Below are 26356 nucleotides of genomic sequence, written 5' to 3' on the forward strand. Positions count from 1 at the left end.
CAGATATTGAGTTTGTTGGATGTCATCACTGACTCGGTGGACCTCAGTTTAAGCAAGCTCCACTGTTGGTGATAGACAGGGAAGTCTGGAGTGCTGCAGTCCATGAGGTTGCAAAGAGTCAGATACGACTGAGTTGTATGAAATATTTGCATCACTGCAGTGGTGACTGCAGTTCAGTCAAAAACTGAACTGAACTGAGTGAACACAAAGAATGAAGCTTAGTACGTTCTTTGAGAATGTACTTGTGAATTTTCCCCCCAAATTTTGGCTGTTACTCCACGCAAACTCTCCCTTATACAGTATATCATTTTAAATTTAAATTTATAAAACACTAAAAGAATCTGCCTTAATTATTTCAGACTTTTAAGTGTTTGTGTTTAAAATGAATTTGAAATTACTGAACTTGAGAATAAAGAGTATATACTTTAAGTGCTTGAAATTATAAGTTAACACTAAAGCCTAACACGTGTCACTTGCCTTGTTACATTTTTAGGAGGAAAACAAAAGAAACCATTTAACTAATAGAATTTTCTGGTTCAGGAAATACACTAAAAGTACATTTTTAATCATTTTTATATCATTCCACATGCCAAATTTAGGCCAATTTTTTTTCAGACTATGTGTCGTTACTCTTTTCTTGATATCTTTAGTGATCTTCAGTTCAGTTCAGTTCAGTCGCTCAGTCGTGTCCGACTCTTTGCGATCCCATGAATTGCAGCATGCCAGGCCTCCCTGTCCATCACCATCTCCTGAAGTTCACTCAAACTCATGTCCATTGAGTTGGTGATGCCATCCAGCCATCTCATCCTCTGTCATCCTCTTTTCCTCCTGCCCTCAATCCCTCCCAGCATCAGAGTCTTTTCCAATGAGTCAACTCTTCGCATGAGGTGGCCAAAGTACTGGAGTTTCAGCTTTATCATCATTCCTTCCAAAGAACACCCAGGGCTGATCGCCCTTAGAATGGACTGGTTGGATGTCCTTGCAGTCCAAGGGACTCTCAAGAGTCTTCTCCAACACCACAGTTCAAAAGCATCAATTCTCAGCACTCAGCTTTCTTCACAGTCCAACTCTAGCATCCATACATTACCACTGGAAAAACCATAGCCTTGACTAGATGGACCTTTGTTGACAAAGTAATGTCTCTGCTTTTGAATATGCTATCTAGGTTGGTCATAACTTTTCTTCCAAGGAGTAAGCATGTTTTAATTTCATGGCTGCAGTCACCATCTGCACTGATGCAAATATTTCATACTTTATACTACCAAAGCTTACTTTAAACTAAGTACAAATCCAGTCTTACACATTATTTAAAACTTATACATGTTATTTATATGTTATTTAATTAAATAATTTATTTAATATCTTATATGTTATTTAACTCCTATAGGTTGAATCCACACAGAGTATGATAAGAATTCTTGGACTGTCTGCTACCTTACCCAACTACCTCGACGTAGCTACATTTTTACATGTTAATCCCTGCATTGGACTTTTCTTCTTTGATGGCCGTTTTCGACCTGTTCCTCTTGGACAGACATTTCTAGGGGTTAAAAGTGCAAATAAGGTAAATACTTCTTTTAAAAAATTATGCTTTTCTAGAAATATTTTTGTTGATGTTTAATACTTGTTTGACATTAGAGACTTCAGACCACCATGACGATATGACAGCTTAGAAGAAAATCAAGTGCATTTCCTCAACTATATGTAGAAGAATGTCTCCTCTCCAAAAAGCTGCTTGTAATAGTTTCCATTACTGTTATCAGTGAATATTTTGTATTCTTAGCTAAGAATACAAGTTATATGTATATTCAAGAAGTTATTTTGATAGGGTTGAAGGCAGTGAAATAATAAAAGACTCTGTTTAAATCAGTAATATATATTATGATATATTAGTCATCTAAAATAAGTAATTCCATAAATACAATTGAAAAATAATTTCATCATAACAACTACTAAATGTGGTGTTCTGTTTAATTTGTTATATAATTATCATATTAATTATATATACAATCAGCATTTCTGAAATTCTTTTGTGATGTTCCTTAAATGTTATTACCATGTACCATTTGCATTATCAGGGTGCTTATTTTAGGCTTTTATAGAATCATGAAGGAATATTTTGCTTAAAATTTATACATTTATTAAGTTTCATGACATTTGTTTCCCCCTGTGGAACAAATAGTTTTAGGAGAAGATTCATGAGCCATATGACCTCTTTATAAAAGAAAATGCGATAGAATCATGTGTTACTGTGTCAAACTTGGTCTTTATTGTATTATATTACTTCTTGTCTAAAAATAATTTTGTTACTAAAATAGAGCTATTTTTAGCTTACAATATTATAAATAAAATACTTAGCTTAGAAAATACTAAGAACCAATATCGCTGCAATAGTTAATATACTCTATCTGCATATTAACTAAGATATGTTTAGAATTGTGGGGAACCATTTCAAATGTTTACACAAAGGATAGTTCATGATATAGTAATAGTTATGAAATGCATCTTTTCTTGGATTGTTTCAAGTGCTTTTCAGGATTACTTGCTGCTTTTTTTTGTTATTTCTTAAAATATATTTGATTATTTAATTTATTTTAATGTATCATTAGAACAGATGAGGGTTGTGTATAAGATTGTTCTTTCAATTTACAATTTGAATGATAGCAGATGATTATCACAGAAAAATATAAAGTGTTTTCAGATGCTTTCAGCCATCATAGAACTTATTTTTATCATAGAAATTGGTAAATCACTTAAATCTAATTAAATTCTAAGTATTTTCACCACAATATGTTAGCATTGCAATCATAAAAGGAATGGTGTGAGATGTTGATCTGTGGTAATTACATAGAAGGTTCAAAAATTTGGCAAAATTTATAAAATACTTTTATCAATCTTATATAGTATAAATAATTAATTATATATGTTAGTTATAAATATGCATTTTTGTCTTACTAAAATGCATTAGTTTTACACTCAGCTGACATATACAGTTGGTAACAGTTAAGCATTTCCCCAGGGTGTCGTTTAATACATTGTAACCATTGTTAATTTGTCATTTCTTATACTAAGAAATCATTGTAGATTTTTGAAAGCTTCTTTCAGAAGCTCATGATATGATTCAGTTGTTGTGGAAGAACATGGGAAAATAGTGTCCATGACACATCTAATTTGAAATAATGCCCTTGATCAGAATTCAATCCAAAATTAACCAAAAAAATTATTGGGAATTTTGTTTGGAGGAGTTTTGGTGGGGTTTTTTTTTGAATAATTAATAGTCAATTGTCTTGTGATTATTTTATCTTACTTAATCACTAAGTCATAAGAGTTCCAGAATGTTAAAATGAAAGAATCTAAATTATAGTCATTTTCGATGTATAACATTTTCATCCCGTGCAAAGTCTTAATCAGTGTTAAATAGAGAGACGCAAGCTTGATCACATGCCTGCTGTTTTAAGGTAACCACCTTACCTTTTTTTGGTTGGAAGTCATCTCATCATTAATAGAGAAAATGAGACATTTTTTAAATTCATGAGTTTGATACTAAATTTCCAATCAATTTGGAAAATGTTTCTATAGAAAAATATTTACTTAACTCCATATTCACTACAGAAATAGTAAGTTTCCTTACATTTTGATATTCTATGGTAATATTCTGTGATTTTGAGAGTTAGGAAAGCTCTGTATTTTTATGGAATGAAACAGGAGAAAAACAGGCTGAAGAATGGGCTTCTCTGGGGAAAACAATGAAAAGAAACTTAAAATTATTTTAAAATATCTCTAATTAGAATATTGTTCTTAAAATTATTGTCTTTAAAAAACTTGGCATTCTTAATAAAGTTAGTACACTGAAAGTGTTACATATGAGGTATTTTATTTGTAGGTTTTAATTACATTGTGTTTACTTCCTATGGGTTGTCATGTATTACGTATTGATACTGCACTTCTTGTTTCAGCATTCTGGCTAATCTGAAAATAAAAGGAGATGCATCATAATTGGTAAAGATTTTTTGTAGCTAAGCAGTTTATAATTGCTCTATTTGATATTTTTCATTTTTAAAAACTTTAAGGTGCAACAGTTGAATAACATGGATGAAGTATGTTATGAAAGTGTTTTGAAGCAAGTAAAGGCCGGACATCAGGTACACTTTATCCTGTTTTTAGAGATTGCATATGATTAAAATTATTAATTTTTATGGTCTTAAAAGTATTCTTCAATTCTGAAATAATGATCCACAGGTTTTATTTCTTAGTAATATTTTAGTCTACTAGGTAACCATTTAAGTCATAAATTTTTCAAAGATAATACTATCATTCTGATATTGATAGATCATGCTGTTTTGTTTGCCATTTTTATTAAATAGATAAGAGAAAGAATTTCATCCTTAAGATTTTAGATTATTTAAAAATACCAACCTTCTCTCACACATCAAAAATTTTAATTTATTTTCTTAATGTAAGAAATTAAAATATTATATTACTCTCACTGTTGTTTCATGAAGTAGTAGCAGTTGAAATATGCATATAATAAATTTTCATATTGTTTGGATATTAACTGCTTTTACTTTAAATTCCAAGGTTCAAGATGTTACAATCAGCATTGTTAAGAAAAATATAGAATAATGATAATTACTTACATAAAAGCTAACTAATGCCAAATTGTATATGGTTCTTCAGGTCACTTTATTTTATTATGGGATTTTTTTTCTACATTGTTATCCTTTCATGGCATGTAAAATGAAGTATTTTCTGGTCCTCTGTTGTTAAAATATTTTAAAAGCAGTGACATCTTTTTTTCCCCAGACTAAATATTGTTTGGAGCCTCAATATATAAAACAAAGATAAACTATAATTGAAAGTGGAATACTGCCCACTCAGTATTCTTGATGCATTTTTCCCCCTTAAAGGCACAGTTTTAAAATTCTAACCTTGAGAAAATGTCCTTAGCAGCAAAAGAGACACAGATGCATAAAACAGTCTTTTGGACTCTATGGGAAAGGGCGAGGGTGGGACGATTTGGGAGAATGGCATCACTGAAACATGTATATTATCATATGTAAAATGAATCGCCAGTCCAGTTTCAATGCATGATACAGGATGCTCAGGGCTGGTGCACTGGGATGACCCAGAGGGATGGTATGGGGAAGGGAGGTGGGAGGGGGGTTCAGGATGGGGAACACAGGTACACCCATGGCGGATTCATGTCAATGTATGGCAAAACCAATACAAAATTGTAAAGTAAAAATAAATAAATAAATAAAAATAAAACAAAAACAAACAAGATCAGAAAAAAAAAGAAAATGTCCTTAGTTATAGGAATAACTTTTAAGGAAAAGAAATCATGATTAAATTGTATGAGAATATTAGTAACTTATTAATATATTTCTTAATGATCAATAAATACCTGAAACTGCTAAAATTACCTTACACTTACTATCTCACTGACTTCTCTCAGCAGCCAATGAGGCAGACACTGTTATCCTAATTTCTCAGATAAGAAGATGAGATGCTGTGCTGAATGAAGTAACATATTGCCTTTGTTTTTACTTGTACATTTACAAATATGACCATGCAGGTGTAGCATCTTGGCTAACCATGGTCTCATATCACTTTATTTGGATTTATTTTATAGCTTTTGTCCTCTTTGATCCTCATTAGAGAACTGCTTTGTGGGGTTCCATTATTTATCATGTACAAGTAAAGAAGTATAAAAAAAACAATGTTCTTTCTTTAATGCAAAAATATTACCAAATACCACCAGTTTATTCTTGGTCTGGAGACAGAAAACTTTTCTGGAAAGGGCCAGATAGTAAATATTTTAGGCTTTGTGGGACTTACATTTCAGGTACTCACCTGTGCTGTTGTAGAATGAAAAGAGCCATGCACAATATAGGAACAATTGGCCATGGCTATGTTCCAATAAAACTTTATTTATAAGAATAGAACAGATGCATTCAACTTGCAGGCTGTAGTGTACCAACCTTTGTTCTAGATTTCCTCATGAGATTTATTTGTAGCAAATGTCTGATGTTCCTAAAATGCTATCTTGAGAAACTATGGGTAGCATTTCACAGGAAATCCTAAAACAAAGCAATATGTTGCATAGCCACCAGTGTTTGCACCATCTTTGTAAAAGAATAGAATAAATTAAGTATAATTAGCTAGATGTTACCACCATGGACATTTATTTCCAACTTTTGTATTACAGAAGATATCAACTATATTATTAGCTAAGGAATCTAGCTCTGGATCCTATGCCATATTAGAAATATTCAGTGAATATTTCAATGTTTTCTCCATTAACTTTTTAAAATTGACTTTATTTTTTAGAACAATTTTGGGTTCACAGCAAAACTGAGCAGGAAGTAGAAAGAGTTCTCATACACCCCCTACCCTGGCACATGCACAACTTCCTCCACCATCAACTTATCTTCCGCTGGTGTGACACTTTGGTTTCAATCTATGAGCTCATGTTGACACATGAGTATCACCCAAAGTCCATCCGTTACATTAGGGTTCACTCTCGGTGTTGTACTTTCTATGGGTTTGGACAATGTATCCACCATTATAGTGTCACACAGAAAATTTCACTGCCCTGAAAGCGCTCTCTGCCCAATGGATCCATCCTTCCTTCCCCTTAACCATTGGTAACCATTCATCTTTTCATTGTCTCTGTAGTTTTGTGTGTTCCAGAATGTCATATAGTTGGAATCATATAAGATTGTAGCCTTTTATAGTTTATAGCCTTTCAGATTGATTTCCTTCATAATATGTGTTTGAGGTAGCTTCTTGCTTTTTCATGGCTTGATAGCTTGTTTTTTTTAGCACTTAATAATATTCCATTGTCTGGATGTACCACAATTTATGTGTACATAACAGCTTTGAACAGATTTTATGTGGACGTTAGTTTTCACTTCCTTTGGGTATATACCAAGGAGTGTAATTACAAGATCAATATTTATTAAACTACTTCAACCTTTCTCCATATAATCTTATGTTATAAAATATGTCTTTAAAAAAAAATAAAATGCAGCTTTATTCCTAAATATTGGGAAATATAATGGTTGTATCTTCTATCGTAGGTAGATAAAAGTCCAGGTAAATATATTTAAAGAATCCTAGGAAGATTATATCCTCTTCCTCTTCTGGCATAGTTTGTTCTTGGCTGTTAAAGGGGCTAACATGTCCCTCTAGAAATCATAAAGTTCAAATGCTGGCTGAGCATGTTTCGTCAGTAGAGATTAGATCTCATTGCCAGCCCTTTCATTCTTAGTGATTCCATCCATTGCGTTACTTTTCAAAACAATAACTGCCATAGGGCAGGCACTTATAGTAGTAAATTTAGACCAGACAAAGGTGAGATGGAGAGTGAGGTCACAGTGCTGGTTCCTGTTTAGAAAGGACAGCTAAGCTGCGAAGCCTCAGGAGAGGCTTCAGCTGGTCAGGGGCTGGCTACTTATAAGGCAGGAGGAAGCCAGGAATGGAGAGAGTGCAAAACTAAGGCAGAAGTTGCACACATGCATTACCTCCCGTTTTTTGTGTGCATGTCACGGTGTCCACAATCACTAGCCTTTTAAGGACACATGACCACCAAGCTTTCTCCTTCTGTACACTTTGGCTAAAAATGCACTGTGGGTGACTCTGTAAAATGTGGTTGCAGTTGAACCCACTGGAACGCTTCAGTATCAGTTCCTATCCAGATCTGTGCTCATATCCCTCTGCCCTAAGAAGTAGAGTTTAGGCTGCAGGTCTCACAGTTTCTGTCTCAATGACTAGTGATGATGTTTGTTTTCCATAATAGTGGGACTTTCTTCAGTTCTCTACACATACCTACATATCCATTTCCTTTTTTAAATTGTAAAACTAAAATAACAGTATTAAAAATTTTTTCATAGTTCTACTATTATTTTACCATTTCAAATTATTATTATAATTTTTATTCATGACCTGCTGGTCTTTTTTAATCCATTTGCACATGTACCTTTTAATTTTCCTCATTCAAACTTAATTTTAATTATTAGTTACAGTCCATTGCTAAATTATAATTATACTGTATATACAGTTTTATATTCACTGTTTTCCTTAATGAATAGTAAATATTTTTCGTTGTTTCTCCATGGTCTTCTCACTGTTAATGTCTATAAGAGACAGAAGGGAGTTTTTATTCAAGTTCTAAGTTTTAGATGCTGTGTAAGTCACTTTGGACTTTTAAATCTTCATAATCTTCTAATATAAGCATTAAATCTCCTTTTGTTAAAAGAGAAAATGAACATAAGACATGTTAAGCAGCTTCTCAAGGCCATACAGCTAGTAAAAGGTTACACCAGGATTGAATTATAAGCTTATATTGATAAAATACACAGCATCTACAGTACTTTACACTGTCACTTTACCATTAAGCCAACGTCAGCTGTTCTTCTCCTTATTGATTATCCTGCCATTATTGAGCACCTTAAATGTTTGTGGCTTGCTCTTATTAAAGACATGCTAACTTGTTTCAGTTATGTCTGACTCTGCAACCCTATGGACTGTCATCTACCAGGCTCCTATGTCCATGGGATTCTCCAGGCAAGAATATTAGAGTAGGTTGCCATGCCCTTATCCAGGGGATCTTCCCAACCCAGGGATTGAACCTATGTCTCTTAAGTCTCCTGCATTGACAGGTGGATTCTTTACCACTAATGCCACCTGGGAAGTCCCTTATTAAGGACAGGGCTGCTGTAGTGATCATCTTTCTATTATTTTTTCTATTGAAACGTTTACTTAGGATAAGTTGTCTAAAATAAGATTATGGCACAAATAGCCACATTTTGTGATCTTACCCCATGATCCTATAATGCACTCCAAATGGGTTATCACATTTTGTTGTCATAGCAGACCTACAAAGGATTTTACAAACATATACCATGTCCTTCTGAATAATTTTATCAAGTTGTGTGATGTAGGTTATGATCTAATGTGTGTGTGTCATTTTGAATTTGTTTTACAATTTTAAAGTGTATAAGACTGTGTGTTTTACCAGTGAAATTTTTTCTTAAGTATCTACAATTGCCTCTAAATTATGTTACAAAAACACATGCTTTATATACCACATTGTTAGTGCTTTGCTTTGGATGCGTTGCTACTTTCAATTATAAAAACATGTTCTTCTCTGTGTTTTTTGCTTCATGTGTGACCCTGTGGTCTTTGGCCTCTGTAATTACATCTTCAAAATGTTTTAATATAAAATATGATTAATATACTGATAACAGAGAGTGACCAGTAAAAGAATTTAAACAAATTTAACCTTTGGGCACTCCATAAAGTAAAAATGAGGCGGGGGGAAAGTGACTGAATTCTACCATTCAGAGATAGTATTGATGTATGTCCTTCTATTTCTTGAAATGCATTTTACTCCCTTAATTTTCTAATTTCTCTATTTTCTCTACCTAAAGATATGATAGAAAAATAAATGGAAACAATAACATGTAAATAGATGTCAGATTTTTAAAGTTTAATCACTGTTCTATGCAGTGTTTTTTTTTTGTTTTTTTTTTTTTTTTAGGATTTGTGTTCCAGTGGAACAGGTTCCACTAAGTAAGACTGGGTTATAAGGAAATATTGTTGGTTAAGTTCCTAGTGTGGTGTCATGTACATGGGGACTCTGTAATAAATAGGATTTCACTGTGATAAATTGCTCATCTTCATAGATCCTTAGTTTACTGGGGATGCTGGGAAATATTGAATGCATCAGGACTATGGCCCATTAGTTGATATTTGCCTCTAATATTACTGGTATTACAAATGCCCAGGCCAATACCTTCAGAGTACCTTAAGTACTATGTTGTTGGTTGTTAAGGCAGCATCTTAGTCTTTTACATTAATGTGATCATTTAAAGTAAAAAGCTCTTTTACAACACAGTTTGAGAACAAACCTCTTTTTCATTTATTTAAATTATCAGTATTATGTATGTAACTTTGGGAAAGTTGCCCAAAACCAAAATCTTTTTCTGTTCTGTCTGTTTAAATCTTCTATTTGCAAGTTTCTCTGCCAAATACTGTTTGGCTTAGAAGTTCAGTTAACTTGATAGGTGGCAGCTTCTGCTGATTGTCTTTGTAATATGTCCAGAACTGGAATTGAAAAGTGTGCATACTTGGAAAAAAGGACTGTTCGGCATTTTGACTTTGGAAGCTAAGGTAGATACCTATTTCAACAAGGCTAGCAATCTTTGACTGAATCCATCACACAAGAATTGCTATTAATACTTCATGGTCGTCTTTGATTACTAAGGCTCATGTGAAAGTTTGTTTTCAGGGCCTTGCATTCCTTAACTGGATTATTTTTCTCTTATCTCCTTGAAGAAACGCCTTCACTAAGCTGTGGTCCTCTGCTGTTATTAGAAGGTTAACAGAGAACTCCCCAGTGGACTAGAGTTTAAAGTTTCATTTTTTCCCTCATAACTGAGGTTGAATATAATGTTACCCTAGTCGCTTGCTGTCTTTGTGTAAGATTCCAAGTGATAAATTCCAACAAACGAGTTTGTATCCATCTGTCAGAAAATAAAAAATAGATAATTGAACAATCTTTTAACTTATTATCTCAAAAATCGACAGCTAAATTAACTCTTCAATTATATTATTCTGCCTCACTCTAGTGACTGAAAGGTCTAACTATATGCACTTCATTCTAAGAAATTCTGTATAAATGTTTTGTTTTACATATAGTGCAATAAATTGTGTGTGTGTGTGTGTGTGTGTGTGTGTACAGAGAGACACAAAGAGAAATAGGCACAGAGAGCTTTGGTCTGGAATTCAGTTATAACTAACTGCACATTAGTGCATTGTTATTAAGCAGCCAGTATATATTTGATAAATCTACTTTTCTTTATTATTAAGGGAGCATAAGTTATTTCTTATAGGGCTGTGTACCTAACAAACTGTAGCTTTACTTTATTGCCTTTTAAATATAGCTTAGCAGTTAGTGTACAGTAGTAAAAAATTGTAAGTCAGTCTGTTCTAGTTTAGGAAAACATTCAACTTTTTTTTTTTTTTTGCCCCCACCTCATGCCCCGCTGCCTTGCCAACTAGTTAAAAAAATTCTTTCAATGACTATTCCTTAATTTTGTATATTTGTTTGCCTTCAAATTGTTTCATAGTTTGGATTTTCTCTCTAGCTGTGCTTCCCCTAAACAATTTTATTAGAGCAACTGCTTTTCAGACCATTATTAAGATTAAAAATATGTGTCCATTTTTAAAAAAAAAACCTATAACTCTCAGGCAAATAAATACTTTTCATGCTGAGAATTCAGTTTCCTCTTATATGTATATATAAATGAATTAATTTTGTTTCTCTCCATTTAGATTTAATTAGAACAGAGCAAATTTCATGTTCAAAAGCCATGCTGATGGTCTCTGATCATAATGTTGCATGGGTTTCAGTATACCAATCATCCAAACTTGTGTGTTCATGTACTTAATAGATTTCATGTGCAACTTTGTCTTAAAAGTATTAAAAGCAGTAGGAGGCAGTTGTGTTCCACTCAAGCATGTGTGATGACAGATGGAGAAAATCTTTTCATGTTGACTTTTCAACAGTCATACTCTGCAAGACTTCAAGCTCTTCTTGGCTATTGGGAAATTAAAAGTTGGCGATTCAGCCTTTAATTTTGATCCATCTGCTCAAACTAATGAGACGTCTCATTTGTAAGCTTCTCTTTGCGTTACCAAATGCAAGTACAGCTTTATCATTCCTGTTAATAATTTCCCTCCTCCTGTGTAACTCGCAGAATGGGAAAATAATTGATGCCTTAACCCCATTGAGATTTTTCTAGTTATACAAACTTTGTTACAGTGATAGGAAAAGAAATTAGAAACTGCTTCAGAGGTTATAGCATATTTTTTAAATTTACTTGTTCTTTTTTCACATTATCAAAATGTTAAGATCCTTACTCAATAGCTTCTTACTCAAAGTCTACCTCCAGTTTCAAGAATAAAAGGTTTGCAGTATTAAAAAGAAAAAAATAGTTTCAACCTTGGATTAATGCTAAACATCAGCTTTTCCTTATTCACATATGTGCCTTTTTCTTCATTATTTGTAAGTTTTTCATAGATGTATATGTTTCTAGTAAGAAACCACCCAAAATTGACTAATAATTATATATTAATGTATTACTGTCTGAAGGAAATTCTTTGTTTTTTAGCATTAAATTATAGTTTATCTAAAAGTAATTATGTCCAATTGAAAAAAACTACTTTGCTAGCTTTAATAATGGAATTTTTCCATTGACCCTTTGCCTAAAAAGTTTTCTTTCTCTGGCTACAAGCATCTCTCATTCTTGGTACTAATGGTTTTGTCATATCAAATTTGTCTGCAGCATGAACTTTATAGGTAAATTATTTCAGAGCTTCTTTCTTTTCTGCCTTCTTTCCTTCCTTCCTTCCTTCCCCAAACTTTGACATAACCCCCAAGGAATATAAGAGCAAAATTCATATTCAGGCCCCATTGTGCTTAGTTGCTCAGTTGTATCCAGCTCTTTGCAACCCTGTGGACTGTAGCCTGCTAGGCTCCTCTGTCCATGGGACTTCCCAGGTAAGAATGCTGGAGTGGGTTGCCATTTCCTCCTTCAGGGGATCTTCCTAACTCAGAGATTGAACCTGGATCACCTTTGTCTCCTTCACTGCAGACAGATTCTTTACCTTCTGAGCCAATATGAGCAAAATTTATAAGGAAGGGACATTTTAACAATTATGAGCATAAGAATTAAGGACATTTCTCCTTCATCTTTGCTGCTAAAGATGGTAGTACTAAAGAAATATTTTAGGTATTTTCTAAGTATAAGAAACGCTAAAAGCATTCACTAAACCTCTACCTTTGGGGAAAAGAAAAACAAAAACCCTCCCTACCTACCAGAAGAAAGCTCTGATGAGTCTGCTATCAAATTGAAATTTCTTTATTCTTCCTTATTTCACAGGCAAAAAATAGTTTTTGATACTGTTGAGTTCTATATTTTATGTTTTAATCAGTATTACTGCTGTTTGCTTAGATTTTTTTTTTCATCTTCTCTTTGTATGATTTCCACAGTGTATCTGTGTACAATTAGTTACAATGAAGACCAAAACAGAACATTCTTATTATCATAGAAGGAATTTCTGGTATGACATAATGAAAATGTATCAAAGAGAACCGAATTATATTTAGAAGTCAAAATTTTTTAATTAGACGTTATAGTTCAGGGGAAGTAGTTTCTTAGCACTGTCAGCTGCGAGGTTGATCCTGTGATCACTGTACTACATATTTTGGTCATGCCTAACTTAGGAACATGGAAAATAATGTCAGCCAAGACATTCTGCTCTTTCCCCTGCCAAAGCCGAAGGGAGTTTCAACTAAATATTAAGTCAAAGCAAAACTTGATACATGCTTAATGAAAGTTTTGTTTTTTTTTTTTTAAGGCGAAACTCCCTTATGACGGTCACTCACAGTTGGGAATAAAATAATCAAAGGGATAACAAAGAAGTTATAAAGTGGAAGTAGTTGCAAAATGCCAGTTTTTCTTTGTGCTTTTCTTTTCTGGCTCTTGTAATACAAAACTCACCTTCCTTTTCTTTACCTTCTAACCTTTTGGGCCATCTTTTTTCATTGTTTGTGGCCTTTAGTGGATCTCTGCTTCATCTTGCTAGACTTCTGGTTGATGAATAACTCCCTTTTGTTACAGCGAAAGCAACAAGTCACCACACGACCTGCCTCTTAAGTCTTCTCATTTCTTTCCATCACTTTCTTTTGTACCATCACCTCCAGCACCTAATCTAGGTACCTATCATGTCATCCATGACGCTTCTTAGCTGCTTTGCCTCTCTTAACTCTTCCTTCTGTGTCCATTCTTGCCTTGCTCTAGCTGTTCTGTCCACTGGAGCTGTATCCTTTCAAGGTACAGCTCCAGAATGACACATGAGTACTTAACGCTCCTTTCAAAGGGCCCAGAGGGTCCCTATATTGTTTGGCCATTGCCTCCTTTCATTTTCATCACATACGTGTCTTTCCCTCATTTCCCACTTCCCATCTTCCTGGCCTCCTTTCAGGCCTCCTTTCTTTTAGAGATGCTCTTTAACTTGGCCCTGAGCTTTTGTATAACTTGTTCTCTCTGCCTCACACATTCTTCCTTATTCTCCACTTAGCTGTCCTCTACTAAATCCTTTAGATTTCATCTATCTTAAAGAAGCCGTTTATGTTTTTACCCCTTTCACCTCCCTGTTATGAACTATATAATAACACAATGTATGTTTTCTTCCTCTTTCTTACTATAGATTTACATTTTTCCTGGCTGTCTTTGATTAATAACCACTTTTCAGTAGAAGATCGTAAGTCACATAGGAAAGGGGCCATCTCTGCTCCGGCTCATAATTATATTATCATGGCCTTACCAGTACCTAGCACACAGTTGGTGTTCACATATTGTGTGACGAATAAGTGAATGGAAGATACGGTAGTCTTTGTAAGTCTTAACTTATTCTTAAAGGATTAGGGGGCAACTAACTTCAAAGAAAATAATAATTAGATCCACAGTAAGTCGAACATCCAGGCTGAGGAAAGAACACCTGGAGAAGTGGAATGACATCAAAGATTGCTTTGATTACTATCTTAAGGAATTTTTTCCTCCCTGTAGTCTGTAAAGATCAATGAAAGAATGCTGGTATTCTCCTTAAAAATATTTCATTACATACATTTATTCTTAATATTATTTCATGTATTTATAGTCTTCTCTGTTAGAAGTACAAAATTATCTCATTTTCTCCTAAAATAAAATGTCCATGTGACTTAGCTGTTTTTCATGAAATGGGTAACATTTGTGCCACCAGTTATTTTAAGTTAATATGTTCTTTCTTTTATTTCTACTCATTAAGCCCTAGAGGAGTAACTTTTGAACCCTTTTAAAATTTTACAATTTTAAGAAAGTGAAGTTTCTGAACTATAGTTTACCAAAGGAGTACTTAATTATACTCTTGAGATTTTATCAGTTTCTTTGTTAGCTTTGTAATGTTTTCTTCATTTGCACAGGGAATACGTTTTGATGAGTAATATTACTATTGCATTTTCCTTCATTGTTCTTAACATTACTCTTTTGCTAAGTCTTCAAGGACTTTTATTACTAAAATAACACATTCTTATAACAATTGAATCAACACAAATATGTAAAAAGAAAAGATTAATGAATTAGTGTCTCCTCACCTCTCCTCACTTCAGTGCCCTTGCCCCTGAGTATATTCAGTTTTCTCCTGGCGCATACAGACATATACAAGTATGTACATACCTTTAGGCGTTTGAGCTTTTTAATGTTGGTAATCAGTGGTTTCTGGAATTACAGCACAAATTGTTCAAATACATGGAACAGTTTGTCTCAGAATGACTTTTAGAAGTATTCAGGATATTAACTAAATTTTCATCTATCCTTATACAGCCTATAGGTCTTAAGCCAAAAGATCAAAAGAAAAAAAAAATACTGTGTATAATCTTGGAATAAAATTGGAAGTAATACAAGTGGTTTTACTTTCCTGAAACTGATTTTATTTTTATATGTTGAATCAGTAAAATTTCCTTATAGAAGTTATCATCACCCTTTTTAACCATTTTCTCATTCTCTGTGTCTTCTTTGTTGCCCCTCTTCATATTTAAGTAGGAAAATGTGAAGATAGTACAAGTTTTGCTTTGCCCTCTTATAGGTACTATTACCATATTATTATATAATTTTCCTGTCAGATCTATATAACTATAACTATCAAACTTTGTATATATGCTTTTTGCAAGTAGCCAGTGTATAAATGCATGTTTTACATGAAAAGTAGTTAGTTAAATTGTATATAATTTGTTACAAATTTTATTATTTGAAAGATTTGGTATAGATCCATAGTTGATTTAAACGAAATATTCCAAACTTAGGAAGTGAATTTATTAGATTATTTGGTAATTTATTGATATAATTTTTATAATTGCAATATTAAATTACAGTAAATGTATAATTATCAGGAAGCATTGACTATTTTGTGGTATTTACTTTTGTCAAATACTCTGTATATCTGGAATTTTTACTAATTCTCTTTGAACAATAATATAAATAATTAAAATAACATAGTATAAAATAAACATAACTGTAAACTATGTTTCATGGTTTAAATTTACATTTTAAACCATGTTTCATAGTTTACAGTTAAGTTTATTTTACACTATGTTATTTTAATTACTTACATTATTGTTCAAATAACAGTAATGATATAGATTTGGGAAGTACTAAAACAGCATTTAACTGCTTGTAATCATTTTTCTTTTATACACCATGGAAAATTCTCCAGACAGTAATTCAAAATATTTTATATTAAATTGTTGGAAGTTAATTTGACAGCTGTTTATTTCATTTTAGAAAATGATACATTACATTTCTATTAGCTGGTTTCCAGCTGATATTTGGACTTGGTAGCAGTTGATATTTGGAAGCAGTTGGTAGGTATATTTAATAGGTTTAATTACCACCCCAAGGATCTGTTGACTACATTTTTGTAGCCATCTTTTACAGCATTTTTTTCTCTTTTTAAATTAATTTGTATTGGGGTATAGTTGCTTTAGAATGCTGTGTTAGTATATACTACACAGCAAAATAAATCAGCCATACATGCACATATATCCCCTCCCTTTTGGACTTCCTTCCCATGTTTATTAAAGCTAAGTATGAAATTTTGTGTCCCAGAAATCTGATACAGCTATTTGTGTATTTGCTAAAAGTACAAAAAAGAGAGCTGAATATTTAAATTCAGTGAACCACTGCAAGCATTTACTGTCTTTTCTTGTAACTAGGGTTTTTATCAGTTTTTTGTTGTTGTCGTAGTAGCATATTTGAGAAGGGACGGGAAAAAAGCATACTATGTCTCTGTTGTTAATAGTAAAATATTCTGTTTTTTAAGAGAGTAGTATAATAGTGTCAGATCTTATCTTACTTTTTTCTTGGTTTTGTGAATGAGTAGATAGGAAGTTCAGCTCTGACTATATTATGGCAAATAAAGTGGGCATTTCCCACCTATGCAGCATTCATCAAGGTAGTGGCTGCTCTTGAAATATGGTGAGCGACTTAAGTCTTGTGAAGGTATTTTCTACATGCATGCTAGCTAGCCACAGGCTAACTTTATTAAAAACCACACACACACACACACACACACACACACACACATACATGCACACACAGAAATAGGAGACACTTGGGTAGGGGACAGACCTTTAGTTTATGCATAGAGCATGGTGTTGGTTGCCCCTTTTTACAGAGTAACATGGTAAGAGCCAGCTACCTCTGTGTACAGGGGTTGCCCCATAGCAATGCTCCACAATTTTAAAACTTGAAACCTGTGTAGCTGCTGCTGGTACATCCTCCCTTCTAGTAGGGGGAGAGAGAATGTAAGGAAGAGAGAGGGAAGGAACAGAGGAGACAAAGAAGTAGCCCAGCTGACCCGCCCAAGGACCTTCTCTTTCACTCTGGAATATAAATAGATTCTCTCTTGAGGAGGGAAGAGGCGCCTGTACCCTGGAATATCTCTTTGAGTGAAAAGAAGCCTCTAGGCTTTATTACCTATAGAATGGGAAGAAATGGTTCTGGGAGAGTGGAGACATCCTCTGCTAGTAGAGCCCTTCAGTTCCACTGCTCGGAAGGCCCTGACCGTGAAGGATCACCAGGAACTTCAGGGAGGATCCTTTTCCAACAAGCCCTAAAGGTATCTTGCAAGGACAGGTACTCTACTAAACCATCCCAGTAAGATAGTTCTCTGCTACCACTGCTTTATAAACATCCTTCTAACCTCACCTAACTCTCTCCAATTGTCCTTTGTTCTGTTCTCTGTGGACTTTGATCTCATCGTTTTTTTACTATGGTATTTTATCTGCTCTGTTGTCTTGTAGCTGTATTTTTTAAAGTCACATGGAGAAAAGCCAAATAAGTTAAAATGGCTTAGTGGATGGTCAAATGATAATGTACCTTTTTAAAAGTACAGTTATAAGTATTTCAACTTGGGTTTGTAGATCTTTTGCTTCTTTTTCTTTTTTTCTCTTTTTTTGTTGATGGGTCAATCAAAGAGTACAGTACAGATTTATGGAGAACTAAGGTGTTTTTTGATTTGTAAGCACAAACACGAGAGCAGTACAAAAAATGGAGACAATTAAGAGCCAGTCAAGAGGAATTACAGCTTTGTGATATTCTCTTTATAGCAATACAGTTTTAATCAGTCTAGTTAGTAAATTTTATTGAGAGTTTATTGGCTTAGTGGGATTTTTTCTCCTCAAGAAAGTTTAAACAATTCTTTTTAGGGAGAATCTATTCAAGTGTATTACTTGAGAATATTAAATACACAGTTGGATATTTAGGAATTATAAGTAGTGATTATTGTTGAAGAAAATAAATCAAAAATACTGATAGAAATCTTAAAAATACATTTTTTATGTTCTTATCTTACTGAAATTTGATTCAGTCCAAAACATCTTATAATATTGAATAGTAATAGCACTTCAAATCCAGCAGCATCTGTATAAATGAAATTGTTAGCTCACTAATGAATTTTATTTGCATAGTAATAGACTAGCTAGTCTTGCTTAATTTGCTATACAGAATAGATGTTGCTATTTTGGGACTGTCAATAACAAATGTCAATGCAATTTGGACTGTCATGGACATCAGTAAAGCATTTTTCTGTGTGTGATGCTGTAATGTATTGCAATATTCTTTATTCTGTTTTATCAGTCTTTAGTGGATTGACCTAGGTTTAGAAATGAATTAAGTTAACACAGCTGTACAATGGGGACTAACTGAGAGCGGTGTAGTTTGGTTCAGATATTAGTCATATTTGAAAACATCTTTGACAAACCTTGAATTCAGAGTGGTTGGAGTTTTAGAACTTTATTAAATTACTTCATTATTAATTATTACAAGTAGGTTGGCTTCAACATAATGAGTCTTAAAAATTTTACTTGTGTGTGTCTATATGAACACTTATAATGTTTTAACACTTACAATGTAGACTGAAATTTTAAATCGAAGTTGAATTGTAGACTTTAGAAGCTTGTAAATTACTGGGACTTCCCTGGTGGCCCAGACTGTGAAGTATCTGCCTGCAGTGCAAGAGACCAGGGTCAGGAAGGGTCAGGTTTGATCCTTGGGTCAGGAAGATCCCCTGGAAAAGGAAATGCTACTCACTCCAATATTCTTGCCTGGAGAATTCCATGGAGAGAGGAGTCTGGCGGGCTGTAGTCCATGGGGCTGCAGAGAGTAAATTACTAAGAATGGTTCATAATTGAGATCTCTTCAAGGAGCCTGTTTGCCTTCTTAAGGTGAGAGCTACAGTGGGTAGAGGGCTAAGTATAGAAATTGCTACACTTTTCTTGTAGCATATGAACCATATCTGACTTGTCAGTATTAATTCTAGGTATTGAAAAGAATGGAGATGGCTTTTAAAACTAGACCAAGCAATGCTGTTAAATATTCAGCAAGTATTTTTTGAATAGCCAGTGTGGGCCAGCAACTGTGCTAAACACAGAAAACAGAGGCACTCTGTGTTTGTGTTGCTTATAATCTGATGAAAGAGCCAAAGGCTAATTAAATCATTGTGCATAAAATGTAAATTACAGATTTCACAATAAACTTTTACCTACTCATTTAAGCATGTTGATGATTTTCTAACTCCATCTTTCCTTCAACTCCATTGTATGTAAGAAAGCGTTCCTCTTCTTCCCATTTGTTCATTTCTCTGTTGACTCAGATTCTTATTTTATTCAAAAGGTTATAATCCATTATTACATTATTATAAAATGACCATATTAGCCAAAATTTGGCAGTTGGGTGCCCCTTCAAACTGGCTGCTTTATCCTTTTGACATGTCCACATCCCAGAATTAGAATTAATCATTTCTGATTAATCATTTCTGCAAGCAAATTTGGTGTAGAGAATGGTATTTAGAAACCAGTGAAAGTAATTTATTTCATAAATGAGTTTTTCCACTTATTTTTTCCCCCAAAATATTACCCAGAATGAAAGAGAAATTGGGGTTTTTAGGATTTTCAACTTTTCACCAAAAGGAAATTCAGTTTTGAGCAGTTCCTTTCTCCTAGTAGAGTTCCTCTCACAGCTGCTATTTTTAGACTGCTCCAGCATCCTCTAAGGGGCCATGGGAATTGCTGGCATGAGGTTGGGAGAGGTGTGCTGTTTGGGAGGCAGAAATGAGATTTGAGTCTATCAGGTCCACTTAGGTAGCCTTTTTTTTTATTGTGGTGGTTGTTTTTTTAATAGCTCCTGTAAAAGAGTTTAGTGAAAGAAAGAATTACACAGCCAAAATAAGTTTTTAAACCACTGTCCTGTGGCATTAACTTTTCATAATTTTTACAGGGATGAGTAATTTCTGTTCTTGTGGTGATACCATCTTTGATGTATGCAGTATCAGTTTAACTTTTCATGTAGGAATGGGATTAGATCTTCCACTTTGTCATATATATATTAGACTAAGCAAACCAGTAGTTTTTTCCTTCTGGGCTTTGAAAACCAGGTGGAATACTAATTGGATATACTGGCTGAATGCAGTGGCCTGAAAGTTTTCATATGTAGTGTCTTTTAGTCACCAGGCAGCTATGACTCTGCTATTATTCAAATCAGGTACAAAGTGTTGTATTTGCATAATAATAAGAGAGACCAGTAGCTGACAATGCTATACCACACCCCTACAAACTAGGACTGAACCAGAAAGTAGAGTGTACTTTTCCACTGCCCTTTGATACTTAAGAAAATGTTTTTAATTATGTTAAAAACTTTATAGCAAAAGGAAAATGCATTCAAAATACTTACTATTTTAAAATTGTGTTTTAAAAACTCTTCTTTTTTTTTTGTGGTCATAATATTTTACAGGCCATACTGAAATGTAACTTTCTTATGCTTCTAAGTGTACTGTACAGTGTCTTGACACATGCTGAATTGACTGTAAAATAATACTTTATAGTGAGCTAAGCTAGAAATATGATATATTTTTGCTGTTATATTACATAAAGACACTAAGCCATCCAAGTTTGTTTTTTTGTAATTATTATATATTTTCATAACTAGTATCTTTAGGGTTTAGATGATGTAAAATATTGTGGATTTCTTTAACCAACTATAGCAGCTCCATACAACTGAAAGAGAAACTATTAAATATTAAAATGATTCCTTTAGAGAAATTGATGGAGAATATATTTCACATTCAGGGTAATACCCTAAATGTAATTCACTAATGACGACCTGAGTCTATTTATCACTTAAAAAGCTTAGATTTCTCAAAAGAGCTATAGGTTCTCCCGAATATAGATCTAATTACACAGCTTGGAGCTGTGGAACCACTTCTCTCTACCCAGATTACTGACCTTGTTTTATCTGCATAATTTGATGCATGAAGAGTAATCAATGAATTATATAGTTTTCTGATATAGATAAGACAAGTAACACTATTTGAGGTAGTTCGTGTATGTGATAAAGTTTTTGCCGCATCTTTTGAAACTAGAAAATATGCTGGGGGCTTCCCTGGTGGTCCAGTGGCTGAGACTGTACTCCCAGTGCTGGGGCCTCATGTTCAGTCCCTGGTCAGGGAACTCGAGCCCTCATACCACCACTAAGAGTTCGCTTACCAGAATTAAAAGATCCTGAGTGCACAGTTAAGACTCAGCACAGCCACATATATATATGTATAGTAATGCAACTAGATGTCAGGAATATCTGATGATAAATGCTAGTTATTATACTCATGATTAATAAAACAGAGAATTTTAAAATTTATTATTTTACCCCTATTTTTAATAAGAATAATTTTACTGAGGTAATCCAAATATGAATGGTTAGTCACTCAGTCATGTCCAACTCTTTGCGACCCTATAGACTGTAGCCTGCTAGGCTCCTCTGTCTATGGAATTCTCCAGGCAAGAATACTGGAGTAGGTTACCATTTCCTCCTCCAGGGGATCTTCCTAACCCAGGGGCTGAACCCACGTCTTCTTTGTCTCCTGCATTGCAGCCAGATTCTTTACCTGCTGGGCCATCAGGGAAGTGTCAAATTTTCTACTGTTATAAAATATAAAAATGCTTTCTTTACTCATATCCATCAGTAAGATATTATTTTAGTTAATGAATCTGAATAATTTGATTCATTGTAAATGTAGTTAGCTTTGATTTAGGAACTTTTTGACTTCAAAGTCAAGAATTTTTTTTTTAGGATGCTCTTAGAATAGCTTATTTTATGAATTCTTTTTAAAACCTGAATTTTAACTTTGCAATAGCATTAAAATATCAATTGACCCTGAACAATTTGGGGGTTAGGGATGCCAACCCTCAAAAATGTACCTATACCTTAATCGGCCCTCCCAATACCTGTTTCCTTTATATGCATGTTTCCTCCAGATCAGCGGTTCTGCATAGGATTCAGTTAGCAATAGATTGTGTAGTTCTGTAGTATTTAATATTGAAAAAAATCTTCAAATAAATGGACCTGCGCATCTCAAACTTATGTTGTTCAGTGATCAGCTGTATACACATACCTCTACAACAGTATCAAAAAACTAATAGTAACAATTTTAGTTATTAAATATCAATGGAGCATTTGATAATAAATTTAAATAAACTGTCCAGGAAAATTAATTATTGGATTGAATAATTGGAAGTTAGATTTATACCTCATATCTAATAAAAGATATTAGTGGAAGTGAATGGCAACCCACTCCAGTATTCTTACTGGGAAATCCCATGGACAGAAGAGCCTCATGGTCTATAGTCCATGGGGTCGTAAAAAATTCAGACACGACTTAGCAGTTAAACAACAATCAGTGAAAGTATTAACTCAGCCTACATCCTATTATTATTTATAAACTTTTAAATTTCCATCTCTTCTCAGAAAGGAATGCAGATGCAGATGTAGAGAGTGGACTTGTGGACACATTGGGGAGGGAGTGAGTGGGAGGAATGGAGAAAGCAGCATCAACATATATCCACTATCATGTATAAAATGGATAGTTGGTGAGAAGGTGCTGTATAACACAGGGAGCACAGTCTGGCACTCTGTGGTGACCTACAGAGGCGGGGTGGTAGGGAGGGGAGGGAGGCTCAGGAAGGAGGAGATACATGTATAATTATGGCTGATCTGTGTTGTTGTATGGCAGAAACCAACACAACATTTGTAGAAAGTAAACAAAAAATAAAAGACATAACAAAAGAAAAAATATCATATCTCCACTCAAAAATGTACTACAAATAAGTGTTTTTTGTGAAAGCTGAGCATTTTTAACATTGGAATTTCAGCAATTACTTGTGAGTGCCGCTGGTTGGATGATAGCAGGGAGAATGGCATGGGGGATGACAAGGATACCTCAAAATTAGTAAGATGTAAACAGGCCCTCAGTCCACACCCAAAGAGGCACTATAACTTGTCAGAAAGAAAATAGACTTTGGAATATCAAATCTGAGCTAATTCCCAGTTCTGCTCCTGAATGAGTAGCAAGTTATTAAAACTCTGAGCTTCAGTTTTCTCACCTGTAAAATACTAATAGAATTGCCTACCTAATTGTGTTGTTAATAGTTAGATAACTATGCTGGCAGCTAGTACTGGGCCTAGCACATAGTAAGCACTTAATAAATCATTTATTATTAGTCCTGGTAATTATTAACAATAGTGGAAAGACCTATGTACATCTCGAGATTACACAGGGCACAACCATGAACAAAGTGCCATGGAAGTGACATTTTTCTCTGGAGAGATTGGAGAAGTGTCATTTAGAACTGAGCCTTAAAGGTTTGTAGAATTTCCCCAGGTGAAGTTGGCAGGAGAACTAGGTAAAGTAAAACATGGGTAAAGGCTTGGGAACATATTGATACAGATGCATGGAGGCTGTGATCAACAGGAAAGATTTAGAGAGATGACACCCCAAAGCCAATAATGAAGAAACTTGGAATGTCATGACCTTTAAGCTAAGGAATTTACTAGCTTTAAGAGAGGACTCCAGTTAATTTCTAGATTACACTTTAATTTCTTTTTTTTTAAAGCTTCATCTTCCTATTCATGTAATGAGTGGCAGTTTCTGTGTGTGCCATGTTCCTAGATTCCAGTAATGCATCATAGTAACCGGATATTAGCTCTGTGAGCAGGAACACGTGTTAGGGTCATCCACTGTTAGTTACATCCCCAGTACCTCTCATGAAGTGTTAGATGGTCGCAGACTCACAGAGGAGCTAAATCGAGCACAAAAATACTTTAAAATGTTTGTGCTCAGTTGCTAAGTTACATCCAACACTCTGTGACCCTATGGTCTGTAGCCCACCAAGCTCCTCTGTCCAAGGGATCTCCCAGGCAAGAATACTGGAGTGGGATGACATTTCCTTCTCCAGGGGATCTTCCTGACCCAAGGATTGAACCTGCATATCTTGCATTGGCAAGCAGATTCTTCACCACTAAGCCACCTGAGAAGCCAGTAATAAATGCTTAAGAGAGGAACATATGAATTCTTTGGATGCTCAGAAAGAATAAAGTATCACTTGTACCTGGACACATCAGGGAAATTTTTATTATTTTAATTTAATCATAATAGTAGCATCATCTCCCTCCATGTAGGTATGAATTTCTTCTTTTCTTCCTTTCTTTTTTCTTTTTTTAAATTTATTTTTTAATTGAAGGACAGTTGTTTTACAGAACTTTGTTGTTTCTGTCAAACGTCAACATAAATCAGCCATAGGTATACATATATCCCCTCCCTTTTGAACCTCCCTCCCATCTCCCTCCCCATCCCACCCCTCTAGGTTGATACAGAGTCCCTGTATGAGTTTCCTGAGCCATACAGCAAATTCCTGTTGGCTATCTATTTTACATATGATAATGTAACTTTTCATGTTACTCTTTCTATACATCTCACCCTCTCCTCCCTCCTCCCCATGTCCATAAGTCTATTCCCTATGTTTGTTTCTCCATTGCTGTGCAGTAAATAAATTCTTCAGTACCATTTTTCTAGATTCCATTTATAAATGCGTTAGAGTACGATATTTATATTTCTCTTTCTGGCTCACTTCACTGTGTAATAGGTTCTAGGTTCATCCACCTCATTAGAACTGACTCAAGCACATTGCTTTTTATGGCTGAGTAATATTGCATTGTGTATATATACCACAACTTCTTTATCCATTCATCTGTCGATAGACATCTAGGTTGCTTCCATGTTCTAGCTATTGTAAATAGTGCTGCAGTGAACAATGGGATACATGTCTCTTTTTCAGTTTTGGTTTCCTCATGGTATATGCCTAGGAGTGGGTTTTCTGGGCCATATGTTGGTTTTATTCCTAGTTTTTTAAGGAATCTCCATACCATCTAACGTAGTGGCTGTATCAATTTACATTCCCACTAACAGTGCAAGAGTGTTCCCTTTTCTCCACACCCTCCCCAGCATTTATTGTTTGTAGACTTTCTGATGATGGCCATTCTAACCAGTGTGAGGTGATATTTCATTGTAGTTTTGATGTGCATTTCTCTAATAATGAGCAATGTTGAGCATCTTTTCATGTGTTTTTTAGTCATCTGTATGTGTTCTTCGGAGAAATGTCCGTTTAGGTCTTTTTCCCACTTTTTGATTGGATGGTTTGTTTTCCTGGGATTGAATTGTATGAGCTGCTTGTATATTTTGGAAATTAAACCTTTGTCAGTTGTTTCATTAGCTATTATTTTCTCCCATTCCGAGGGTTGTCTTTTCACCTTGCTTATAGTTTCCTTTGCTGTGCAAAAGCTTTTAAGTTTAATCAGGTCCCATTTGTTTACTTTTGTGTTTATTTCCATTACTCTAGGAGGTGGGTCATAAAGGATCTTGCTTTGATTTATGTCATCAACTGTTCTCCCTTTGTTTTCCTCTAAGAGTTTTATAGTTTCTGATCTTACATTTAGGTCTTTAATCCATTTTGAGTTTATCTTTGTGCATGGTGTTAGGAAGTGTTCTAATTTTATTCTTTTACATGTAGCTGTCCAGGTTTCCCAACACCATTTATTGAAGAGGCTGCCTTTGCCCCATTGTATATTCTTGCCTCCTTTGTCAAAAATAATATACCTGTAGGTGCATGGGTTTATTTCTGGGCTTTCTATCTTGTTCCTTTGGTCTATATTTCTGTTTTTGTGCCAGTACCATACTGTCTTGATGACTGTAGCTTTTTAGTATAATCTGAAGTCAGAAAGATTGATTCCTCCAGTTCCATTCTTCCTTCTCAAGAAAGAAGCCTGCTTTGGCTATTTGGGGTCTTTTGTGTTTCCATATTAATTGTGAAGTTTTTTTGTTCTAGTTTTGTGGAAAATGCCCTTGGTAATTTGATACGGGCCCCATT

The 26356-nt window shown here is 34.3% G+C and overlaps 1 protein-coding gene across 1 annotated transcript in view; it reads left to right on the top strand.

The window, feature by feature from the left end:
* ASCC3 (activating signal cointegrator 1 complex subunit 3) overlaps positions 1-26356 on the top strand; it is a 339817-nt gene that overhangs the window by 151118 nt on the left and 162343 nt on the right. Inside the window, exons 12-13 of the mRNA XM_040239121.1 lie at positions 1388-1564; positions 4071-4142. Coding sequence (XP_040095055.1) covers positions 1388-1564; positions 4071-4142 — 249 coding nt within the window. The remainder of the gene's footprint in view (positions 1-1387; positions 1565-4070; positions 4143-26356) is intronic.

Source organism: Oryx dammah, unplaced genomic scaffold (assembly GCF_014754425.2).
Source record: "Oryx dammah isolate SB20612 unplaced genomic scaffold, SCBI_Odam_1.1 HiC_scaffold_4, whole genome shotgun sequence".
Taxonomy (NCBI): domain Eukaryota; kingdom Metazoa; phylum Chordata; class Mammalia; order Artiodactyla; family Bovidae; genus Oryx; species Oryx dammah.